At 36.2% G+C, this 20,508-nt stretch overlaps 1 protein-coding gene across 1 annotated transcript in view; it reads right to left on the bottom strand.

The window, feature by feature from the left end:
• The window catches only part of LOC124096538 (cytochrome P450 2C55), a 38,022-nt gene that overhangs the window by 8,545 nt on the left and 8,969 nt on the right, over positions 1 to 20,508 (bottom strand). Inside the window, exons 4-7 of the mRNA XM_046450484.2 lie at positions 17,210 to 17,370; positions 14,189 to 14,365; positions 10,174 to 10,315; positions 5,590 to 5,777 (exon numbers count right to left, since the gene is read on the bottom strand). Coding sequence (XP_046306440.1) covers positions 5,590 to 5,777; positions 10,174 to 10,315; positions 14,189 to 14,365; positions 17,210 to 17,370 — 668 coding nt within the window. The remainder of the gene's footprint in view (positions 1 to 5,589; positions 5,778 to 10,173; positions 10,316 to 14,188; positions 14,366 to 17,209; positions 17,371 to 20,508) is intronic.

Genomic DNA, 20,508 nt, shown 5'->3' with positions numbered 1-20,508 from the left:
GGAACTTACCTCGACATTGTAAAAGCTATCTATGCTAAGCCCCAGGCTAGCATCATTCTCAATGGAGAAAAATTGAAGACATTCCCCCTAAAATCTGGAACAAGACAGGGATGCCCTCTATCACCACTTCTATTCAATATAGTTCTCGAAACACTGGCCAGAGCAATTAGACAGACGAAAGAAATTAAAGGCATAAAAATAGGAAAGGAAGAACTTAAATTATCACTATTTGCAGATGACATGATTCTATACCTAGAAGACCCAAAAGGGTCTACAAAAAAACTACTAGAACTAATAAATGAATTCAGCAAAGTGGCAGGATATAAAATCAACATGCATAAATCAAAGGCATTTCTGTATATCAGCGACAAAACTTCTGAAACGGAAATGAGGAAAAACACTCCATTCACAATATCCTCAAAAAAAATAAAATACTTGGGAATCAACCTAACAAAAGAGGTGAAAGATTTATATAATGAAAACTACAAAACCCTAAAAAGAGAAGTAGAAGAAGATCTTAGAAGATGGAAAAATATACCCTGTTCATGGATAGGCAGAACTAACATCATCAAAATGGCGATATTACCAAAAGTTCTCTATAGGTTTAATGCAATGCCAATCAAAATCCCAATGGCATTTCTTGTAGAAATGGATAAAGCAATCATGAAATTCATATGGAAAAATAAAAGACCCAGAATAGCAAAAGCAATTCTAAGCAGGAAGTGCGAATCAGGCGGTATAGCGATACCAGACTTAAAACTATATTACAGAGCAATAGTAACAAAAACAGCATGGTACTGGTACCAAAACAGGAGGGTGGACCAATGGTACAGAATAGAGGACACAGAGACTAATCCACAAAGCTACAACTATCTTATATTTGATAAAGGAGCTAAAAGCATGCAATGGAGGGAGGATAGCATCTTCAACAAATGGTGCTGGGAAAACTGGAAATCCATATGCAACAAAATGAAACTGAATCCCCTCCTCTCGCCATGCACAAAAGTTAACTCAAAGTGGATCAAGGAGCTAGATATCAAATCAGAGACTCTGCATCTGATAGAAGAAAAAGTTGGCTCCGATCTACATATTGTAGGGTCGGGCTCCAAATTCCTTAATAGGACACCCATAGCACAAAAGTTGATAACAAAAATCAACAAATGGGACTTACTTAAACTGAAAAGTTTTCTCTCAGCAAGAGAAACAATAAAAGAGGTAAATAGGGAGCCTACATCTTGGGAACAAATTTTTACTCCTCACACTTCAGATAGAGCCCTAATATCCAGAGTATACAAAGAACTCAAAAAATTAAACAATAAGAAAACAAATAACCCAATCAACAAATGGGCCAAAGACCTGAACAGACACTTCTCAGAGGAGGACATACAATCAATCAACAAGTACATGAAAAAATGCTCACCATCTCTAGCAGTCAGAGAAATGCAAATCAAAACCACCCTAAGATACCATCTCACTCCAGTAAGATTGGCAGCCATTATGAAGTCAAACAACAACAAGTGCTGGAGAGGATGTGGGGAAAAGGGTACTCTTGTACATTGCTGGTGGGACTGCAAACTGGTGTGGCCAATCTGGAAAGCAGTATGGAGATTCCTGGGAAAGCTGGGAATGGAACCACCATTTGACCCAGCTGTTGCCCTTCTTGGACTTTTCCCTGAAGACCTTAAAAGAGCGTACTACAGGGATACTGCTACAACGATGTTCATAGCAGCACAATTCACAATTGCTAGACTGTGGAACCAACCCAGATGCCCTTCAATAGATGAATGGATTAAAAAAATGTGGCTTTTATACACCATGGAGTATTACGCAGCACTAAAAAATGACAAAATCATAGAATTTGCAGGGAAATGGATGGCACTAGAGCAGATTATGCTTAGTGAAGCTAGCCAATCCCTAAAAAACAAATATCAAATGTCTTCTTTGATACAATGAGAGCAACTAAGAACAGAGCAGGGAGGAAGAGCAGGAAGAAAAGATTAACATTAAACAGATACATGAGGTGGGATGGAAAGGGAGAGAAAAGGGAAATTGCATGGTAATGGAGGGAGACCCTCATTGTTATACAAAATTACATATAAGAGGTTGTGAGGGGAATGGGAAAATAAACAAGGAGAGATATGAATTACAGTGGATGGGGTAGAGAGAGAAGATGGGAGGGGAGGGAGGGGGGATGGTAGAGGATAGGAAAGGTAGCAGAATACAACAGTTACTAATAGGGCATTATGTAAAAATGTGGATGTGTAACCGATGTGATTCTGCAATCTGTATTTGGGGTAAAATTGGGAGTTCATAACCAACTTGAATCTAATGTATGAAATATGATATGTCAAGAGCTTTATAATGTTTTGAACAACCAATAAAAAAAAATTTTAAAAAAAATAAAATAAAATGACTTCTGAGAAGATATTAACAAGTACAATAATGCCTATTGAGTGCTTATCATTGAAATGTAATGTTTTCCTTTTGATTTAAAATGGAAAGGACAACCAGAAGGGTGAGCAGTTATACTCCACTTATGTATGATGCGTCAAAATGCATTCTACTGTCATGTACAACTAATTAGAATAAAGAATAAAGTGGGAAGGAACTCATCATCACAGATGAATCCTCTTTAAAACACAGCAGGTTTGCAAAATTAGAAAAGTTATTATTTTGCAACAGTTCAGGTAAGATCATCAACCCAGGCAGGGATCATTGATTAATGTAAAATCTATTGGGTGAGATATTTGGGGAAAAGGATATTAGTATTATCCCATGGACTTTTTTTTATCATCTCAACAACAGAAATATCTGGAAGACATCCCCATAGCAAGTTTGAATCTTAGTATCACCAATAATGGTACAAACTGATATTTTTTTGCTTCCAGTCACAATCTGATGTAGTTGGACATATGTAATATTTAAAAATCAATTAAAAATATTTTAAAAATATTACTCACCATGCTCAACTGAGTTTCATCCCCGGGGGTGCAAGGATATATGTAGCACAACATATTCAACTTAATAAATGTGAAAAACCACATCAACAGAATGAAAGGCAAAAACCATAGTATTATCTCAATAGATGTAGAAAAAGCACTTGATAAAATTAACATTCCTTCATGATAAAAAAATGAACAAAGTACATATATAAGAAATATATAGATGGACTTTATTATATTTTTATTTATTATATATTATATATAATATATATGGCCTTTATTTTATTCATATGTGTGTGTGTATATATATATATATATATATATATATATATATACATATTAATCAGCTAAAAGAAAATATAATACTTAATGGAGAAAAGTTGAATGCTTCCTTTCTAAGATCTGGAAAAAGACAAAATGCTCCCTTTCACCACTTTTATTCAACATAGTACTGGAAATCCTGGCCAGAGCAATCAGGCAAGAGAAAGAAATATAGGACATTTAAAGTGTAAAAGAGGAAGCCAAATTGTCAATGTTTTGAAATGATAATTTTATATATAGAAAACTCCAAGGACTTCATCAAACAAAAAGTTATTAGAACTAATAAATAAATTTAGCAAAGTTGTAGGATACAAAATCAACACATAAAACTGAGGAACATTGCTATATGCCAATATTGAAGCAATTCCATTTACAATAGCTATAAAAAAAAACTTTAGGAATAACTTTTAAAAGAGACAAAAAATCTATATAATGTAAGCTATAAAACACTGATGAAAGAAATTGAAGAAAACATTAAAAATTGGAAAGATAACCCATTTTCTATGGATTGGAAGAACAAGTATTTTTTAAATGTTCATACTACCAAAAGCAATATACAAATTCACCACAGAATACCAAAAAACATTCTTACAGACTTGGAAAAAATGCAAAACTTTGTATGTAAACACTATAATCCCTGAATAGCCAAAGTCATCTTGAGCACAAAGAACAGAACAGGAAGTATTAAACTACGTGACTTCAAAATATGCTACAAGACTGCAGTAGCCACACAGGGAAATTGTCAGTTACCCAGCCTGCTGTGTGGATCCAGCTTCCACTATTTGCTTGGCTTTTTTCCAAGGATGGAACCCAGGGCCTCGCACATGCTAGGTGAGTGCAGCACTATTCACAATTGCCAAGAAATGCAAGCAACCTAAGCATCCACAAATTAATGAATGTGGTACATATACCCTCAGAAAATTATCTAGCCATAAAAAAGGAAATCCTTCACTTGCAACAACATGAATAGAACTGGAGATCACCATGTTAAGTGAAATAAACCAAGTACAGAAAAGGAAGTATTTGATCTCACTCATATGTGCAATTTTTTAAAAATCTCAAAAAATTGAGATTAGATTGATGTTTACCAGATGGCTAGGAAAGGAAAAGGGTGGAAGATTAACCAATGGGTAACAAGTTGCAATTATTTAGGAGAAAGAAGTTCAGGAGTGCCATTGCAGAGTCAGGTGACTCTAGACAGCAATTGTGTACTATGTATTCTAGAAAAGCTAGAAAAAAGAATTTTGAATGCTTTCACTAGGGGGAAATGGTAAACATTAAGAATAAAGATGTTGGGCTGGGGATGTGGCTCAAGCGGTAGCGCGCTCGCCTGGCATGCGTGGGGCCCGGGTTCGATCCTCAGCACCACATACAAACAAAGATGTTGTGTCCGCCAAAAACTAAAAGATAAATATTATTTATAAAAAAAAAGAATAAAGTAATGTTTTGAACAACCAATAAAAAAAAAAAGAATAAAGATGTTTAACTGGATTATACAACATAGACATGTATCTAAACACTACATGTTACCCTATGTACAATTTAGAAAAATAAAAATTAAAAATGTTTACATTATGAGAATTAGAAAATAAGAACTAAAACAAGTATTGAACCATGCAATAAAATGTGCACACATAAATTATTAATAAATTTATGAATTATTTAGCAATAATAAGTGAATTTAACAAGGTTGCTCAGCATAGGATCATCAAAATAATAAATAATAAAGTCAATTAGATTTCCATATGCCAGAGACAAAAGGCATTTTTGAAAATACGCTATTTACAATAAACTCAAAAATCTCATTTATTTAGGGAAAAAACATAAATGTGCAAGCTGATGCATTGAAAACCAAAAATATATATAAAGAAAATTAACTAAAGCCCAAAAGAATTGGAACATAATTGTATCTATGAACTGAAAGAATTAACATGTCAAGACACCAATGCTTTCTAAATTAAACTAGAAAACTATAAGTTTTTTCTGTAAATTATGTTGAACTTTATTAACAAAATCTGAAAAAAATCTCAGAAAAGCTTTTTGGAAAATTAATAATATGGACTTTTAACTTTCATTTGGAAATATAAACACCTAAGAGTTGCCAAAAGAAATTATCAAAGAAGTACAACAAATTTGGAAGATGTCACCAATCAGGAAGTCTTGGAAAGCTTTACAGCCTAAAACTGTAAACAGCACAAAGTCCATCAAGTGCCACAAGTGTGAGTTTTTCACCTCTCTCATCCTGTGTTGGTAGAAGATTGGGACCATACTGTGAATTCAGGAACTTTAAAAGCACTGAGATGCAGAATAATAGAAACAATCTTACCTTGGGGATAATGTAGTTTCTGAATTTAATGTTACAGGTCGCTGCATGGGGCACATTGTTGGGTATGAGGTTAATGTATCTCTGGATCTCATGTACCACGGCATCTGTGTAGGGCATGTGACTTCTGTCCTGCATACAGGGGCTCCGGTGTCTGCCAATCACATGTTCAATCTCTTCCTGGGCTTTAGCTGGTAAGATACAAGAAAAAATAGAGTAAGAGAAAATAGTATATTTGTCACAATAATTCAAGGCTACATGAAGTATGAAGCATTATAAGGCCATAAAATACAGCTACACTTAGAATTGCTCTGCTGTGGATACATAAGCTCCTATAAACTAAGCATTAAGATAATTCTTTGTTTAATTTTTTATTTATTTTTATTTTATATGATGGTGGAGTGCATTACAATTCTTATTACACAGGCACAGAAAATTTTTCATATCTCTGGTTGTATACACAGTAAATTCACACCAATTCATATCTTCATACCTGTACTTTGGATAATAATGATCATCACATTCCACCATCATTAATAACCCATGCCCCTTCCCTTCCCCTCCAACCCCTCTGCCCTATCTAGAGTTCGTCTATTCCTCCCATGCTCCCGCTTCCTATCCCACTATGAGTCAGCCTACTTATATCAAAGAAAACATTCGGCATTTGTTTTTTTTTTGGGGGGGGAGGGATTGGCTAACTTCACTTAGCATTATCTTCTCTAACTCCATCCATTTACCTGCGAATGCCATGATTTTATTCTCTTTTATTGCATTAATATAATTCTATACACATCTACACATTACTGTATAGGATAACTAATACATAGAAACAATGAAGTAGTTCAATATATAAATATCTTATATATATGAATGCAAATTACTATCCTCACAAAAAGAAAAATGGAAGATAATAATCAATTCCACAACAAGTTAACAAAAGGTATTTCAAATTTTGAATTCCACTGACATATTTCTATGTGCACATGGGTTTGTGTGCTCTGTATATGTGTGTTTATTTTCAACTTGCAATGAAAATACACTCCCCAAAGGCACTTACTTTGAAACATTCTAGAAGTTTCTTCCGTAAATTATGTTGACCTTTATTAACAATGACTTTCTATTACTTGATCATACTATTTTTAGACAATATCTAAAACTTACTGGTAATAGAAATAAGGACTTACATCCCTATCATCACCTTGTGCAAAGTATACAAAGACACACACACACAAACACACACACACATACACACAAACAGGTAAAATTTCCCTGCTCTCTTTTTCCCAATGTAATAATATCATAATTATTATTTTGTCAGTATTCATTGTTTTCATTAATATGACTTTAGAAATATCATTTACAAGTAAGCAGAGCATGGTGATACATGTCAGTAATATCAGCAGCTTGAGAGGCTGAAGCAAAAGGATTGCAAGTTCAAGACCAGTCTCAGCAACTTAGCAAGGCCCTGTCTCAAGATAAAAAATGAAAAAACCTGGCCTGGGGATGTGGCTCAGTGGTTAAGCAGCCCTGGGTTCAATCCTGGTACTGAAAAAAAAAAGAATAGTTTTGATTTTCATTTCTCTAATTGCTAGAGATGTTGAACATTTTTCATATATTTCTTGATTAATTGTATGTCATCTTCTGAGAAGTGTCTATTCAGTTCCTTGGCCCATTTATTGATTGGGTTATATGGGGTTTTTTTGGTGTCAAGATGTTTTAGTTCTTTATATATCCTAGAGATTAGTGCTCTATCTGATGTGCATGTGGTAAAACCTTGCTCCCAAAATATAGGTTCTCTATTCACCTCACTGATTGTTTCTTTTGCTAAGAAGCTTTTGAGTTTAAAGCCATCCCATTTATTGATTCTTGATTTTAATTCTTGCACTAGAGGAGTCTTATTTAGGAAGTCGGGGCCTAATCTGACATGATGTAGATTTAGGCCTAATTATTCTTCTACTAAGCACAGTGCCTCTGGTTTAATTCCTAGGTCCTTGATCTGCTTTGAGTTGAGTTTTGTGCATGGTGAGAGATGGACATCATTACCCTAAGTACATGTATGAAGACACAAGTGGCGTGATTCTACTTTGTGTACAACCAAAAATATGAAAAATTATACTCTGTATGTGTAATATGAATTGTAATGCATTCTGCTGTTATATATAGCAAATTAAAATTTTTAAAAAAAAATAAAAAATAAAGAAAGGAAGAAATATCATTTAAAGTAAAACAATTATAATTGTGCTTCAGCTTTTGTGAAGCAAAACAGTCTTGGACTTAAAAAAGTGTCTATTTTAATTCCTAACTTTTAGATGCCAATTTAGAATTACTGCAAATTTTCATGTATGTTTCAAATTTCTAGTAAGAATTTTCTCATTACTAAAATCATCAAACGATCACTCGTGTTTCTTTGGTTCTTGGTGTCTTTTCTAATACCTGCATTATCCACCTGACCCATTCCAGGACAGGTGCCCAGCAACAAGGACTCTCTCATTGACCTCTACTTTGTGTACAACCAGAGATATGAAAAATTGTGCTCTATATGTATAATATAAATTGTAATGCATTCTGCTGTCATATGTAACAAGTTAAAAATTAAAAATAAATTTAAAAAAATAAAGAAAGAAAGATATTTACAAGTAAAACCATTATAATTGTTTTACTCGTCCATTGACCTCTCCTGATTCCTGGAACCTATGACTTCCTCTGACTTGGTTTCAGACATTTGGATAGAGCACATCCTTTAGTATCTTTCTGAGAAAGTAAAGACAAGAAGTAAAATTTTGCCAACTTATAGGCATGAAAATATTTTTTGTCTATGAATGCACAGAAGACAGTTGTTATTGAGAATTCTACTGTCATTCTCATTCTTTTTTAATATTTATTTTTCAGTTTTCGGTGGACACAACATCTTTATTTTAAGTGGTGCTGAGGATCGAACCCAGCGCCCTGCGCATGCCAGGCGAGCGCGTTACCACTTGAGCCACATCCCCAGCCCCTCTCTTTCTTAATCTTCATATATGACTTGATTTATCCTTGAAAGTATTGGTAATTTCTCCTTTAAGCCTGGTTTTCTGAAATTCTATAAAATGAATGTTTTTATTTTATTCATTTCTCTGGACATTTGTTGTGATTTTTTTTCTAGATGGCAAAAAAAACATGGAGGTCTTTCCATTGGCACTACTCATTCTCTAGAGTTTACACCTGGCTGCTGAAGCATGAATAAGATGGAGAAGGAGGTAAGGGTCTCATAATTTGAGTGAACTCTTACTTAACCCTTCCTTCAGCCATGCACTCCATTCTTTCCCAGTGTCTGTGTTCCTGAGTGCTGGGCCCTTAGGCTCAGTTACTTTAGAGAGTGATCACCTTTCCTCTAGGAGAAGTTCTCTGATAAATGGTGAGATGGAAGGAACCTGGGCAGGGAGACCTCCTGTTTCTGATTTGTCCTCCCTCTATTTCTTTGACACTTGGTTCTGCAATATACTGAGCCTTATGAAAGTTGTAGGGACACAAATTGACCTGTTCATCTATGTTAAATCTTCCTATTATGACATTCAGGGTACGATTTCAATCATTCTGCCTAATTAGTCACCTCCTGTTCATGTGTTCTGTTTCCTTCCAAAGTTTTATAAAGATTTACTGCTGATGGGAAAGGCAGTGGAGCACAACAGACACTAGTATGGCAATATGTAAATCAATGGATGTGTAACTGATGTGATTCTGCAATCTGTGTATGGGGTGAAGGTGGGAGTTCATAACCCACTTGAATCAAAGTGTGGAATATGATATGTCAAGAAATTTGTAATGTTTTGAACAACCCACAATAAAAAATTTAAAAAAAAAAAAGATTTACTGCTAATTTCTACACTCTTCAACTTACATAGAAGTAATTCTCATTTGTAATTAATTTATTATCATCTCAATGGAACTCTGACCCAGGGAAAAATATATGTTTATTAACAGAATCTGCTGAGAGGTAATTTTTTTAAAAAAATTAAGGTTGCTTGTAAAAGAGAAAGCTATTAATAACTCAGAAAAAAAAGTCTCTTCTTGGCAAGTATTTATCTAGACTCAGACTTCTAGAATAATAAAATGCATTAGGCACATATTCTGCCTAAATAACATCTCTTTCTCATAAATATGAGCTATTAAAATACTTCTCAGAATCTGGAAATTTTCTCAAGCCATTTACCAAATTTCCAGACTATTTACTATGCTTTAACAAATAATTTCCATCTTCCCTGACCCTATATCAGAACACCACAGTTTCAGAATAAAGATCTATAAGAACACATCTATTATTCAAAGTGGTCCGTTCTCTAGAAAACCAATATACAAGGATGCCTGTGCCTGCTGAAAATTCCCTCCCATGACATCCAAACTCTTTATCCAGAGTATTTTGTCACTAAAATACATATACTTTTCTCTCATTCACTTTCTTCTATTTTCCAAATTTGTCTCATTGTTATCCCCTTGTGACATTAGTAAAAATGATATCTCATAGCCCACACATTTTGATAATTAAGTTTCTCTAAGAGGAAAACTGTGGAGAAGACTTGCAATGTGTCAACTACATCTCTGTGCTCATACCTGTAATTTCTTGGTGCTTCAGCAGGAGCAGGAGTCCATATCTCAGGGTGGTACTTGTTGTTTCTGTTCCAGCTACAAACATGTCAGTTACAGTGGCCAACAAGCTTTCAATAGTAAACTCAGACTGTTGATTGTGATTCTCCTAGGAATTTTTGATTATTTAATTATTAAATAGCTACCATCATATTGAATTACAATAAATCCAAAATAACACAGGTTATTCCAAAAATAAGCATATTTAGAAATAGAAAGTATATTATGCATACAACTGAATTGTATAGCAGAGAATGTAAATTAGTTGACCCAATTTTCATTTTTTATACCCCTTATTTCTTGTTTGCCTTAAAATTCCATTGCCCAGATTTTATTGCAGCTATGTTGGTCATGATACATATTTGAAGCCAAAGATGTAAGAGAAGGAATCTGCTAGTATGATTTTCTCTTTCCTTCTTCTTACTAAAACACATATGTGACAATGGAGCTGGTACAGGCAATACTTGGGAACATGAGTATTTCAGCTTTAATGCAAAGACTCATACAACAAGTATAGTGATGAATAATGGCAGGCACATGAGTTCCTGGTGATTCAGGGCTATAGTATTAGCTCTGGACTAAACAATAGGAGACTCTCTGTATATGAGATATGCATACTATTTTTTAATCCATTGTTAATTTTTTTCTTTCTTATTTACACACAGAATCTTAAATGATACAAAAAGATAAATCAGAGCCAAATCTTGTAGGATATTATGAGTCATAATCAAGAGTTTGCAGTTTTTAGCTGGGCACAGGGGCACATGCCTATAATCCCAGCAATTAGAGAGGTTGAAGCAAGAGGATCGTGAATTCAAAGCCAGCCTCAGCAATGCAGTGAGGCCCTAAGTAACTTAGTAAGACCCTGTCTCAAAAATAAAATATAAAAAAGGCTAGAGGGTTGGGCTGGGGTTGTGGCTCAGTGGTAGCACACTTGCTTAGCACATGTGAGGCATTGGGTTTGATCCTCAGCACCACATTAAAAAATAAATAAATAAAGTTCTTATGTCCATCTACAATTAAAAATATTTTTTAAAGTGGCTAGGAATGTGGTTCAGTGGCTAAGCACCCCTGGGCTCAATCCCTGGTACAAAAAAAAAAAAGTGAAAGATTGCAGTTTTTAGAGCACAACATGAGCCACAAAGCTGAATAAGAGACTTGCCTCTCCCTCCTCCCCTGAATGCACCTCTACACAAATCAATTCCCTCTCAGAGAAAGTCAGAAATCAGTTGAGAAAGTCTTACACAGTTGCCATCAGAGGAAACATCCATACAAAATGAAATGTAAAAGCCACAAGATTTTTGGGCAGTGACCCCACCCTAAGGACTAAAGCCACACAATCTTGAAGGAATCACCCCCACTCAGATTTTCCCTAAGGAGAGGAGGGATTAGACCACAGTTATTACACCCTAACTCAAAAATTCCGCATGGTTTGTCTCTTCACCAACTCTGGGAATAGAGGGGAGCATGCATCCATGTGTTGTTTGAGGGTTTTTTACATTTTTGCATGCATTTTATATTTTTCTTCTTTTATTAGTGCATTATAATTATACATAAATAATTGTCATAAAGATGCTTACTGAGAGAGAGCAATGAAAGAAAAAACTGACAAAGGGGAATGAAAGGAAGGGAGCGGGGATAGGAATAGGAAAGACAGTAGAAAAAAATCTAAAATAATTTTCCAATATATACATATGAAAAGGCCTAAGTAAACCCCACCATCATGCCCAACCATAAGAATGGGTTCCTAATTAGAATAAGATATATCCCATGCTTGTATAATTTTATCAAAATGGATTCTGCTGTCATGTGTAACTAAGAAGAACAAATAAAAATAAATAAATAAAAAGAACAAACTGAGAATTTCAGCAAATTACAGAAAATATATTTCTCAACAACTATAGAAAATATAAAACAGTGCCAAAAAGAAATTATAGTGATGGAGAATGCTATGACTGAACTGAAAAATTCAACAGAGGAATTCGACAGCAAAATAGATGAAGCAGAAGGAAGGATCAGTAAATTCAAATGTAGGTTGCTGCCAATCTGAGAAGAAAAAAAAAAGAATGAAAAAGAGTGACGACAGCTTAAGGACATCAAGAACACAATCAAGTGGAACAACATAAGTAATATTGTCATGCCAGAACAGAGATTGAAAGAAGCAAAAAACCTATCAAAATATATAACAATTTCCCAAGTCTGGAAAAAGAATTAGAAATCCAGGTTTGGGAAGTTCAGGGGACACCAAATAAGATGAATCCAAAGAGAACCACACAACACACATAACAGTCAAATTGCCAAAAGTTTAATGCAGAGGATTTTCCAGGCAGCAAGGTAAAGATGACTTATAACATAGAAGGGAATTATAATGAGATTCTCAGTGAATTGATTATTTTCAGCAAAAATCTTATAGGACTGGGTGAGGGACATGCTTATCAATGGATACTTACCCTGAAATTCTAAATATAAAAATATATATGACAAGCCTACAGCAAACATCATATTCACCACTGCAAAGTTGGAGGCATTGCCTCTAAGACCAAGAAAGCAAAACAGTAACAAAAGGAATGGGAAATGGGCAATCTCTTCAATAAATGTTAACGTGGAAACTGGGTATCCACGTACCCAAGAATAAAATTTGACCATTACCTCAATCCTTGTATAAGACTCGGCTCAAAATTCATTAAAGACTTCATTGTGAGACATGATACTAAAAAACTACCAGAGGGAAAACCTCTGTGTCACTGGTCTGGAAGGTGATTTCTCAGATATAGCCACAACACCACAGGCAATGAGAACTAAAATAGCAAATGTGATTTCCTCAAACTAAAAGTGCCTGCACTTCAAAGGAAACAATTATCACAGTGAAGAGACAATCTACAGATCAGCAGAAAGTATTTGCAAATGAGGAGGGGCTAATATCCTAAATATATAAGGAACTCAAATTACTCAATAGCAAGAAAATAAATAACACTATTTACAAATGAACAAAGGATATGAATAAACTCTTCTCAAAAGAAGACTTACAAATGGCCAAAATATATGAAAAAAAATATTCAACATTACAAATCATAAGGGAAATGCTCACTCCATTTAGAATGGCAAAAAACAGTCAAATTACTTCAGAGTAATAATAGAGCTGGTGAAGATGTGGAGAAAATAGAACCCTTGCACACTGTTGATGTATATGAAAATTACCAAACAGCATCACAGTTCTCACCACTGCAACTTTCCATATAAAACCTATCATTTGCCTCTCATCTACTCCTCTACCTAAAACTCATTTCTGTAGAGCTGTAGAATATGACAAGAGTGAAGACTTGATTTTGTTTCATGATCTTCAAACTGACAAAGTCCAAAGAGGTGAAAAAATCTCATAGCTGGCTCATACATATACCTGATCAAATCCCACTCCAGGCCAATGTTCAGGTTTTCAGAGTACTTGAAAGAAATTTCCACCTCCTTATCTACCCAAATTCATTTCTGGTTACACTCACCTCAGACTTCTTTCCTCCATCTGTACCACCACACACATTTGAACCTCTCCTCTGAAATCCCCTCCCCTATTTCTCTCAGCAAATACTTGAAGATCTACATCAAACCTCAAGACAAGCAAGAAGACCACATAGGTTAAGCCCTTCCTGCTCATTCTCCCACATGCTGTGTGATAGGTTGTGTCTACTTTTATTTTATGACTTGGTATTCTGTATTTTCTAATGGGTTCATATTTCCATTTCACCAGAGGCATATAATCTGTCTTTCCTCAAACAGTTTATTAGTGCCTAAAAACAGTGTCCATATAGTCTAACTGAATTTAAGAATTCAATTTTAAATCTTCCAAGAGGTTTAGTCCAGATCCATGCATGCACTAGGCACTTAAATGTTTACCAACTGTTTCTTGCCTGACCAATTACATTCCCAATAAGTAAAGAAATTATTATTGAAAGAAGCACAAAATATAAGCAAACAAATAACATTTTACCTGTTTCATTTTGATCAGGAAGCAATCAATGAAGTCCCGGGGATTGTCTAGGTCCAAGGATTCTTGGTGATCTTTTACTTGTTCCAAAACATAACTTCTTATGTAAGCAAAATTTTTAAATACTTTGTTATGACTCCCTGGGAGAAAATCCATGAGAGCAGGGAAAGCACTGCAGACCTTAAAGATTAAAGTAGTATTTATTAGGCCAGGAGTAATGGTGCACCTACAGTTCCAGCTACAAAGTAGGCTGGGCCCATGAGCTGGAGACCAGACTGGGCAACATACTGAGACCACTTATCAAAAATAAAATTAAATTTTAAAAAAAATTACTGAAGTCATATACACCATATGCCAATCATGGTTAAAAAGTGTGATGACATGGCATTTGCAGGTAAATGGATGAAGTTAAAGAATATCATGCTAAGTGAAATAAGCCCATCCCCAAAAACCAAAGGCTGAAAGTTTTCTCTGATATGTGAATGCTGATCTATAATGGGTGAGGGGGGTCAGGGGGAAGCCTGAGAGGAATAAAGGAACTTTAGTAGGGCAAAGAGGAGGGAAGGGAAAGGAGAGAGCTTGGTGGTAGAAAAGATGGCGGAATGAGATGGACATCATTAACCTAATTACATGTATGAAGACACAAATGGTGTGCCTCTACTTTGTGTACAACCAGAGACATGAAAAATTGTGTTCTGTATGTGTATTGAAATGCATTCTGCTGTCATGTATAACAAATAAATAAGCAATTAAAAAAATAAAAAGAAAAAAGTATGGTGAATTAAAGCTAGATCTCCAATATGTGATTGCACATATAAAGGAATCCTCCATGCTGTCAGGGAGATGGGAATAAACTGACCACGTCATCAAACATGAGAAGAATGTCCCATCCTGATACATTTTTTACAGCATGAGGGCATCTTTATGTCACTTCTCTCACTTACAACCTTGAAATATAGAATGCCATGAATTGCTATGATTCACATGTAACACATGAGCACAGAGGTTAAGGACGTTTGGACAACCTGATACAGAGCACACAGCCACTCCCTGCTATTCCTTCCACCAGCAATAAGCCTCAGGAACAGAATTACGATTTTGTAACTGGGAGGGGTGCAAAGATACCATGAAAACCAACACTGCATTTTATAGACAAGCACTTGTGCACAAGAGTGGTTAAATGACTCCTATAAAATCATGCAATTATCTTTTAGGCAGAGTTTAGGGCACAGTAGCTCAACACAGGGTAATAGTGTGATGTTTGCTTATGGTTCATTCACACCAAAAACCAATCATTCTGGGATCTTGACCCTGGTCACTTTCTCAACTAGGATCCCAGCTGAAGCCTCAAACACACTCACTACTCAGAGGATCCTGGCAGCAGCTGTGTCCCAACATTCTCCATCCTTGATATTCTAAATTACAATATTGCTGCCAAGTAATGTCATGAAGAGCTCCTTAGTGTTGACTGGCAGACCAGCCTGTGGGTCATGGAAACTTTTCAACAAGAGCCCTGGACGTCCACTGTGTGCCTGGGCATGCTTTGGGGCAGTCACCAAAGTGCTGCCTAGAAACAGAGGTTTGGTGGGAAAACCACTAGCCACTGGGCTTGAATTCTACCCCAAGATTCAGGCATTTGTCATCTTTGTAAAAATGAAGGGCTGTCTACCTTTTTGAGAGGTTCATACCATGATACTAAGATCTGGACAGAACTGCGGTGTCTAAACATTTACTTCACAGTAGGCACCACCAAAAAAAAAAAAAATCTATATCTTGGAAAAGTTGCAGAATCAATTTTATCAGAACTCTGGAAGACAGTCATATGTTTACAAAGGGTAAACCAAATGGAAAAAAAAAAAAAAAGACCTAAAAACTCAGAGAGCTTTGTGGCATTGCTTCTGCTCTTCCCACCTCCCTCCCGGGCTTGGCAGTGGCCTTAAGGAGGGTAGCCCTGTTCCCAGTGAGGGACCCTGGTTCTTGGTTCCAGAGGAGCAGAGATTGTGTTTCTCTGTTGTAACCTATCGAGGACTACCTGAAAGACAGAAGTAAAGCCTTTGTATCCTCTTCATCTGAGTCAGAACTCACTGGGGCAGAAAAGCACAATGGCAATATCAAAAACCTCATAATGAAAAAAAACTCATAATGTCCTACAGAAGGAAAAAAAAATTTAACTTAGAATGTCATGAAGCAACCCTAAACCAGCCAGGGCAAAAGAGTACAGTGAAGGCACAACAGCCTAGGAAGGAAAGCTGGGAGGAGGGTATCTTTGAAAAATTACAACATTCAAAAGCACCCACACATTCTGATAAATTCAAACAAATTCAGACAGGCCCAGGGCAGAATTTGGGCTAAGAAAAGACCCTAAGTTTTCACCTCTGCTGAATTCTAGGCTGCCTACAAGCAAGTTGCCTGGCATAGAGTCAATCTGGAGAAAGTTCCTCCCTCCTTCCCTCCCTCCCTCCCTCCCTCCATTTATTTTGGCCCTTCTTCTTTTTTTCTTCTTTCCTTTGGTTCATCTTTTCTCTCTCTCTGACTCTCTGCCTCTCTCTCCTCCCCCTGTCCTCCATTTTCTTTCTCTCTCTTTTTGGCTCCTCACCTTCAAGGACATTTCTGTTGAAACTACGGCTACATAAGCTAAAGGAGCAGAGATTTCAGAGACTACACGTGACAAAGATTACAGACTTTTAAAAAATGACTTAGAAAAGTCACACAGTTTAGAATTTGTGCTTATTTCATTAGTTTTTCTTTTCATATACCATGTATGACTTTTGCCATGTTGTTGAAAACAACATTCTACAGAAAGGAGAGAGAGACACTATCAAACAAAAAAAAAAAAAAGAAACAAAGAAAAGAAAACCAAAAAACCAGGAAGGAGGATGAATCTGCTTTCCAAACAATTATCTATAAACTGAGGTATGAGAGAAATGTTTGAATAGTGAACACAATGGACACTGATGTAGAACTTCGGACTTGTCAGAGAAATAAACACAAATGGTTGTTAAGAAAAGATGATCTTGGCCTCACCTGCATCCATGGGGAATTCAAAATCTTGAAGTTTTCATTAAATTTTCCCATCAAGTTAAGAAAATTCTTATCTTTATAATCAAAACGATTCTGGAAAATAATGGAGCAGATCACATTGCAAGGAGCGCAGCCCAGGATGAAGGTAGGATCACTGGGTGAGCCTGAAGAATTGGAAACAATTTTGAAAGACATTAAAATATACATATAAAAGTCTGTGTTTTTAAAGTCACAAACAAGGGTAACTTTAGAATCTCTAAAACAATTCTGACACAGAACTCTCACATGCTTAAAATCAACACATCATTTTTCCTTTGATCCTAAATTGACTATTCTATCCTAGCTGTCTTAATAATTGTTATACAAATACTCTTTTAATATTCACGCCTCAAGTAAACATCACTCTTTGTGTGCATGATTCTGATCCAAGGTCCCTGTTACTTTGGAAGGCAAAGGGTAAAAACTTTGAGTGGCCACTAAATACACAATGAAATATTACTCAGCAATAAAAGAGAATAAAATCATGGCATTTGCAGGTAAATGGATGGGGTTAGAGAAGATAATGCTAAGTAAAGTTAGCCAATCCCAAGAAACCAAATGTCAATGTTTTCTCTGATATAAGGAGGCTGATTCATAATGGGATAGGGAGAGGGAGTGTGGGAGGAATAGACGAACTCTAGATAGGGCAGGGTTCTTGGAGGGGAAGGGAGGGGGCATTGGGTTATAATGATGGTGGAATGTGATGATCATTATTATCCAAAGTGCATGTATAAAGACACGAATGGGTGTGAATATACTTTGTATACAACCAGAGATATAAAAAATTGTGCTCTATATGTGTAATAAGAATTGTAATACATTCCGCCATCATATATAAATTTAAAAAAAGAATAAAAAAAACAGTAAGGGCTAGAGTCATAGCTCAGTCGTAGAGTGCTTACCTAGCATGTGTGAGGCACTGGGTTTGATTCTCAGCACCACATATAAATAAATAAACAAATAAAGGTCCATAAACAACTAATTAAATTAATTAAAATATGAAAAAATCTTTAAAAATAAAACACCTAGTAAGGACTTGGGATATGGCTCAATGTTAGTGGACTTGCCTATCATGGGAGAGGCCTTGGATTTAATCCTCAGTACAGGGGGTGAAGAGAAAACCCTTAATAATTTGAGTTAGTGCTGAAGCACATTGTCAAGATGAGCAAAAGGTACGACTTATGCAGTCCAGGGGGAGAAATAAAGAATATCCATATGCTTTTGCCCTTTTCAATGCTTTATTCACTCAAATCACTCAATACAATTTCACTCTACAAGTTCTTACTCAAGAAAACAACAATCCTTAATGCTAGGCACTGCAATAGACATAATCGATTCACAGCAAACAATTCTAGATTAAGTAATTCTAAGCACTGCAAACACACTTAATCATGACAGGCTCATGACAGACATTCCCTCTGCATGCTAAGTTCAAGTGTCAGATCAAAAGTCTCAAGCCTTAGTTAGGCTCTAAGTCCAGCAGATGCACACTCACTCACACCACAGTGACCAGGTCCAGAACCAAGGCAGGTTTCTGAGGTGGAGCTGATGGCCTGTTTAGGAGGTAGTCCTAGGGAGAAGTTGCAGGTCTCACCAGGGTCAAGATGTGGCTGTAGAGTTTGAGAGCGGTGAGGACAATGCAGAGGTTCAGGCAGATGAAATGAGTTGGGATGTCAGTCCAGTCCTCAACAGGCTCTCCAGCTTGTGTCATAAGTATCAAATGGATGAATATTTGTTCATTTGCTCTATTATTTATACTAAATTTGGGGGCTTTTGACCCCCCCTTCAATCCTTATCAGTTACCACCAGATTTCAGTTACCACCAGATTTCTCAGTGACATCATTTACCCTGGGGTTAACACATCTGGTCTGGTGGTCTCCCCGCTGATCTTCTCACCTTTTCCTCTTACCAGGCCAGGACAGCCTGCCAGGGGCTGCACTCTGTTTATTATGGTAAGGGGAAGTAACTTGTTTGAGGTCATACTGGAGGCCTCTGTGGTTGTGCCTGGTGAGACTGCAGGTTTCAAACTGGAGTTTATAATTTGGAGTTGCTTAGGCTCAGGCCTAAGGCCATCCTCACACACATCCACCTGGGAAGCTTGTAAAAAGTTAAACATTGACATAGGAAGGATTAAGCAACCTGGAAACTTTTATATGGAATGAATAGTTTAAGAAATTATAGGAACTATATGTAGAACCAGCACAGAAGCTGACTAAATTAGAGAGAATAACTACAGGAAATTCAGGCATTTGCAGGTAAATACAAATGTAAAAAGGCAAAAACTATCCATGTTATATGAAAAGAAAACCTAACAAAAATTAGCACATACTCTTGGGGCTAGGGTTGTAGCTCAGTGGTAGAGCGCTTGCCTGGCATGTGTGAGGCCCTGGGATTCTCAGCACCACATATAAATGAATAAATAAAATAAAGGTCCATCAACAACTAAAATAAATACTTTTTTTAAAAAATTAGCACATACTCTAAGATAGATCTATTAGCTTAAGATAAGTGAAATAAGAAATCTTCATTTCAAATTTAAATCACAGGTTGGACAAACACAAAAGGTTACATCAATAAATGAAGTCCTTTTATTTCTTCATTTCAATACTGAAAGGGAAAATTAAATAAAAAAAAAAAAAAAAAAGAATCTCCTGCTCTAGGAAATAGTGTCCGTCATCACAGAGTCCACCTTTACTGTATTTGGGCAAATCTTGGGCTCCTGTGGAAATATGGGTTATTGCTCTATATAGTTATCAACAGAATACTGAATGTGTAAGAATGGCCTTAACCTAAGAAGGGCCTTAACCCAAGTAACTCCATTTTAAAATAAAACCACAGTCCCCACCAAGCAAGCCTACAGAGCCCTCTAATATTGTCATCAGGCAGAGCCTGATAAAAGCAAGTCACTTTCCACAACCCCGATAAAAACTCAGAGTGAAGTCACTGTCATTTGCCTTTGTCCTGATAAAGTCAGAGGCAAGAAATCAGGCCTCAACTCACTGGTACAGTAGTCCTGACCCCAGAATCAAAAGACCTCACTGAGAAACCCAGTAGCGGCTGATAGGGATCAAAAGGGTGAGTAGAAGCCCCAAAATCTAGCATAAGTGAAGGAGCAAATGAACAGACATTCAGCCAGCTATACACTGATGCCCCCACATGCCAGAGAGCCTGATGAGGACCTGGACTAACATCCCAACTCTTCTCATCATCTGCCTGATCCTCTGCATCATCCTCACCACTCTGAAACTCTACAGCCATATCT

The sequence above is a fragment of the Marmota monax genome, unplaced genomic scaffold, assembly GCF_021218885.2.
Source record: "Marmota monax isolate L192 unplaced genomic scaffold, Marmota_monax_Labrador192_F-V1.1 WCK01_AAM20220418_F8-fsc00004, whole genome shotgun sequence".
NCBI classification, from domain to species: domain Eukaryota; kingdom Metazoa; phylum Chordata; class Mammalia; order Rodentia; family Sciuridae; genus Marmota; species Marmota monax.
This window is presented reverse-complemented; position numbering and strand designations above follow the sequence as displayed.